Source organism: Myxine glutinosa, unplaced genomic scaffold (genome assembly GCF_964187855.1).
Source record: "Myxine glutinosa unplaced genomic scaffold, kmMyxGlut1.1 SCAFFOLD_2461, whole genome shotgun sequence".
In the NCBI taxonomy this organism is placed as follows: domain Eukaryota; kingdom Metazoa; phylum Chordata; class Myxini; order Myxiniformes; family Myxinidae; genus Myxine; species Myxine glutinosa.
The window spans coordinates 24,326-30,325 of NW_027618555.1; the positions used below are offsets into that span (position 1 = coordinate 24,326).

The 6,000-nt window shown below is 46.0% G+C and overlaps 1 protein-coding gene across 1 annotated transcript in view; it reads left to right on the plus strand.

The window, feature by feature from the left end:
* The window catches only part of LOC144889304 (unconventional myosin-IXAb-like), a gene marked incomplete at its 5' end in the record, with an annotated part of 28,168 nt that extends 22,797 nt beyond the window's left edge, over positions 1-5,371 (plus strand). Inside the window, one exon of the mRNA XM_078769418.1 lies at positions 5,136-5,371. Within this exon, the coding sequence (XP_078625544.1) occupies positions 5,136-5,371 (236 nt within the window). The remainder of the gene's footprint in view (positions 1-5,135) is intronic.
* Positions 5,372-6,000: the final 629 nt, after the last annotated feature.

Genomic DNA, 6,000 nt, shown 5'->3' on the forward strand with positions numbered 1-6,000 from the left:
AGAGGAGATGAGAGAAACCCATTCAGGGCCACACGTTGACTACGACCAGAGAGGAAGTCCGCCAGCCATGCATGGAGTCCGCCAGCCATGCCTTAAAACGATCATTCATATTCATTCATTCATTCGTGCTATAAGACCATGAATGTGTCTTCATAAACTTTAAAATGGTACGTACGTTTAAAAGGTGGTAAAAGGTTAAAAGGTGACCACACATACTCGATATTGCCATCTTTGATTTACAGTGCATTCAGAAAGTATTCCGACCCCTTCACTTTTTTCACATTTTGTTATGTTGCAGCCTTATGCTGAAATCGTTTAAATTCATTTTTTCCCTCATCAATCTACACTCAATACCCCATCTATCCATAATTCCAGTAATCTCTGTGTGTTTGTTTGTCTGTGACCGCTGTTTCTCGACAACCACGGGTCCGATATACTTTAAACTTGCCATGTATATTGCTGGGGACCCGAGGATGTGCCTTTTCAAGGTTTCATATTAATCGGACAATTACTTACCGAGCTATGTCCAAAAAACGATTCAACCAATCAGAGAGCAGCGAGCTATCGCGTGTGCCGAACGTGGCGAACACACTCTGCCTCGGACGGCACATTTGAGAGCGTATTCATTTATTTCACGTTTGCAAACTATGTTGGCGCTATGTTGGCGTTAAACTATGTTTTAAAACTAATATAAAACTAATAAAAACGAATTTGCGATTCATCGTAACTGCGATATACGACCTTCCGGAGCTCCCGTGAGAGTGTGCGCCATTACGGATAGTAATTCAATTAAAAACATAAAAACATTGTCCCAATTCAGTCAGAGCGAAGGGTGTTGTTTTAAGCGAAGAGCGTTTTATTTTTCCCCTTAAATTCAGTCGCCGGACGGTGAAAGCTTTTTTTTGGGGGCAGCTACTGGCAGCCACGTACGGCCAATCACAGGACACGTTGTTGTGTCGACGTGCCGTGTTGTTTTCCCTCGCGGTTTGGAATGTTTTTCCTTTTCATTTTTTTTCTCTTCCTTACGGAAGTACGGGCATTTCCTTAAATTTGCGATTCTTTCGCTTTCCTGCGCGTTTGGGCACGCTATGGCGATTTCTTTTCTTTACCAAACTCCGCAAGCCGTTCGCTTTGGACCAAACCATTTCATGTAAATAGAGGGGGGGGATGTCACCGTACTCGCAAGCCGTTCGCTTTGGACCAAACCATTTCATGTAAATAGAGGGGGGGGGATATAATTTTAGATATAGATATAGTACGGGCATGCCCTAGTAATGACAAAGAGAAAACAGGATTTTAGAAAGTTTTGCAAATTTATTTAAAAAAAAAAACTGAAATATCAGATTGACATAAGTATTCATACCCTTTGCTATGACACTTGAAATTTAGCTCGGGTGCCTCCCATTTCTCTTGATCATCTTTGCGACGTTTCTCCAGCCTTGATTGGAGTCCACCTGTGGTAAATTCAATTGATTGGACATGATTGGGAAAGGCACACACCTGTCTATATAAGGTCTCACAGCTGACAATGCATATCAGAGCAAAAACCAAGCAATGAGGTCGAAGGAACTGCCTGCAGAGCTCAGAGACAGGATTGTGTCGAGGCACAGATCTGGGGAAGCCTACAAAAAAAACCTCTGCTGCATTGAAGGTTCACAAGAGCACAGTGGCCTCCATAATTCTTAAATGGAAAAAGTTTGGAACAAGCAGGACTCTGCCTGGAGTTGCCTCCCCACCTGGCCAAACTGAGCAATCGGGGGAGAAGGGCCTTGGTAAGAGAGGTGACCAAGAACCCGATGGTCACTCTGGCTGAGCTCCAGAGATCCTGTGTGGAGATGGGAGAAACTTCCAGAAGGACAACCATCACTGCAACACTCCACCGATCTGGGCTTTATGGCAGAGTGACCAGACGGAAGCCTCTCCTCAGTGAAAGACACGTGAAAGACCACAGAATCTTGTTTCTCACAGTCTGAGAGTCCTTTTGGTGCTTTTTTGCAAACTCCAAGCGGGCTTTCAAAAATATACAACAGAATTTTGGATGTTTTTGGAGAGTAACCCTTGGTTCTACCTGGTGAGTGTGGGGGCATTGTCGCTATTTTTTATGCCTCCGCCGATGAAGATGATTGAGAGTTTGTGGCTGGATCAATCTTGTTCACCCACTGTGACCTTCCATTGCTCTCATTTTTCCCCACATCCCTTATTTTTCGAAGTCTCCCTCTGTTGTGTTCCTCAACCATCATGTTGGTGTATCCCTTGATCTCTCTCTCTCTTTCTCTTTCTCTCTTTCTCTCTTTCTCTTTCTCTCTTTCTCTCTCTCTTTTTCTCTCTCTCTCTCTCTTTCTCTCTTTCTCGCTTTCTCTCTTTCTCTCTTTCTCTCTCTCTTTCTTGAGCGATGAAGAGAAGGACAAGTTCTGGTGTGCGATAGAGAAGCTGATGGAAAACGTGAAAGATGAGGAAGTTGTTGTGGTAGGAGGAGACCTAAATGGACATGTTGGAAGGAGTATGGACGGTTTTGAGGGAGTTCATGGGGGTTACGGATATGGTGTGAGAAATGGAGAAGGTGAAAGGATTTTGGAGTTTGCTGATGGAGCTGATTTGTTGAATTGTAATACTCAGTTCCAGAAAGAGGATAATAAGCTTGTTACATACACGTCAGGTGGGTCGACGACAACCGTTGACTACCTGATGGTGCGTAGGCGAGATGGGGGCACCTCCGGGACACAAAGGTGATCCTGGGGGAGGAGGCTGTTTCACAGCACCACTTGGTTGTCTGTGACATAAGGGTGAAAGGTGCGAGGAGAGCTCGGCGGGTGAAGTACCAACCGAGAATGAAGGTGTGGAGGTTGAAAGAGGTGACCATGAGGGAGGCATTTAAAGAGAGGCTGAGTAGGGTAGAGGATGATGTGGTTGAGCTTGAACGTGGTTGGATGTCAATGAAAGATAGTCTGTTGGGAGCCGTTGGTGAGGTATGTGTGTGGTAGGACGAGAAGAGGAAGAAGTTCAAGGAGTGGCAGAAGGCGAAGGTTACGGGAGCAGAAAAAGCAGAGCATGAAAGTTATAAGGCAGCCAAGAAGGCTGCAAGGAAAGAGGTACCAAAGGCGCAGGAGGGATGGAGGAAAATGTTCGGAGAACGCTTGGATTCGGATGAGGGTCATAGAGCAGTATTCAGGATTGCAAAGCAGATAGCGAAAGAGAGGTGTGATGTGATGGGGGTGACTTGTTTGAAGGATGAAGTGGGACAAATCGTTGTGGACCCAGATGGCATTAAAGGAAGATGGAAAAGATATATGGAAATGCTGTTGAATACAGAGAATGAATGGGATGGCAACATCGAGAGTAACCCAGTTTTAGGACCGGCAGAGAAGATAACTGAGAAGGAAGTTGAGGAAGCGATAAAAGCAATGAAGAGTAGAAAAGCGGGAGGGCCGACGGGAGTTGTGGGAGATATGTTGAAGGCAGCAGGAAGTTGGGGTGTGAAGAGAATGACAGATCTGTAATCTGGTGGTGAAAGAAGGCCGCATCCAGTGGATTGAGAACTGAGTACCCTCGTCCCTCTATACAAGGGGAAAGGTGACCCTCTGGAGTGTGGCTCGTACCGAGCGATAAAGTTATTGGAGCATGGAATGAAGGTATTGGAAAGGGTGTTGGAGAGGAGGATAAGGAAGAAGGTGAAGATCGACGAAATGCAGTTTGGATTTATGCCAGGAAGAGGAACGATAGACGCGCTCTTTATTGTGAGGCAGTTTCAGGATAAGTACATGGAGAAGAGGAAGAAGTTGTTTCTTGGGTTTGTTGATCTGGAGAAAGCATTCGATAGGGTTCCACACGAAGTATTGACATGGGCATTGAGGAAGTTAGGAGTGGAGGAATGGTTGATCAGAGTAGTGATGGCAATGTACAAAAGAGCGCGCACAGATGTAAGGACGAAGGACGGGAACAGTGGTGAGTTTGAGGTGAAGGTGGGAGTGCATCAGGGGTAGGTACTAAGTCCACTACTATTTGTAGCTGTGATGGAGGTGCTGGCTCAGAACGTAAAGGAGGGTTTACCGTGGGAGTTGTTGTATGCAGATGATCTGGTGTTGATTGCGGAAGGTATGGATGGACTGAAGGAAAAGATGAACAAGTGGAAGGAATGTATGGAGACAAAAGGTCTGAAGGTGAATATAGGAAAGACGAAGGTGATGGCAAGTGGTAAAGCATGTGGTGAGGTGGAAAGAACTGGGAAGTGGCCATGTGCTGTGTGCAGGAAGGGTGTCGGAGTGAACTCCATTCAATGTACAATGTGCGCTGAGTGGGTTCATCAAAAATGTAGTGGTCTGAGAGGGTCATTAACCAGTGCGGCAACTACATTCAAATGTAAGGTGTGCACAGAGGGAGCTGCAGATGGAGGAAATGTTGAGTTGGATCTTGGAGACGGCGTGAAACTGGAAGGTGTGAAAACATTTTGCTACCTCGGAGACATGCTGAATGGAGAAGGTGGATCAGACTCGGCAACGGTTGCTAGATGCATGTTGTGAGGTTGTGAGATGTGCATGGAAGAAGTTTCGGGAACTGAGTGGCGTGCTGATGAGGAGGGGAGTGTCGTTGAAGCTGAAGGGAAAGGTGTATGGTTCGGTGGATGTGCGGAGTATCGTTGAGAGAGAGGAAGACAAATGATGAATTGCGAAAGATGATGGGAATATTGCCTGTGATTGATGCTGTGAAGAGGAACAGGTTGAGATGGTTTGGTCATGTGTTGAGGAAGGATGAAAGTGACTGGTTGAGAAGAGTGATGAAAATGAATGTAGAAGGAAGTAGAGGACGGGGAAGACCGAGAAAGACTTGGCTAAATATGGTGGAAGACGAAATGCGGGCAAGGGGGTTAACAAGGAGAGATGCAGAAAATAGGGCAAAATGGAGAAGATTGTCATGGGGACCGCAAGGCTAACCCCCGCTCTAGCAGGGAAAATGGCCTTAAAATGCATGTTGTTGTTTGTTGTTGTTTCTCTCTCTCGCTTTCTCTCTCTCTTTCTCCTATTCTTTTCATTCTGTCATGCCATGATCTGTAGTGTATTCTCGTTCCTCCGCAATCCTTGACACTTTATACAAACAAACAAAAGCATTTACATGCACTGTAACCCATTTTATTCCTCCAGGTCCAGCACTGTCCTCTTGGGTCATTGGTGCGTCTGTCCCCGTGATGCTTCGTGTCAGCAGCTCAGTGCGGCGAAGCAGGGCAGGGCGTCACTCTCTTGCCAGCGTAGCTGCCCTCATGGAAAGAGAGAAGGAGCGAAGAGAAGAGGAGAAAACCTCTTGGAGGCACTCTCAGCCCATCTTGGATGACAATTCAGAAATCCCATACATCGATGAAGGGTCGAGCTTTGAGCATTAGCTCTCACCTTTGCACCGTGGAGCCGTGGTGTGCCTTCGAGATGAGTATCTGAGTCACAGTTGAATCTGCGGATTTGCAGTCACGGTGACGACTACCTCGATACTCTATTTACCTCCATTTCTCCACAGTGGGGTTCCACTGCATTAGTGGCATAGCTCAGGGATGATACACAAACGCCTTTTGTCGCAGGATTACACAAGCGCCTCTGCAACGCAGACTAATTAACTTAATTGAAGTGTGAGCTGACATGGTGTGTGGTATGAACTTTCCTCACGTACTAAAGCATGAAATTGTACAACCTATGTGCAGCATTCCCAGATGTAGTCTTACGATGCAAAATGTGGGAGCACACTTGGAACCGTTTGGTCTTGGACAAAGAAGTTTCCTGGAAGGAATGCTTTGGTTCTGGATCTGGGACTTTGGAGCAAACTTTATCCTGGTCCTTTTTTGAAGGGTGATCTCAGACCTTGGACCTGAAAAGGTTCGTCAACTTGGACCTTAAAGGAATGACGAGCAAAGCGTATTCTTTGCTCAGACCGAAAAGAGGAAGCCATTTAATTCCATGCTTTTCCCATAACCGACAGAACTGTGGGGTCGAAGCTTTCCACATGGCTTTTGCTACCAAAGAA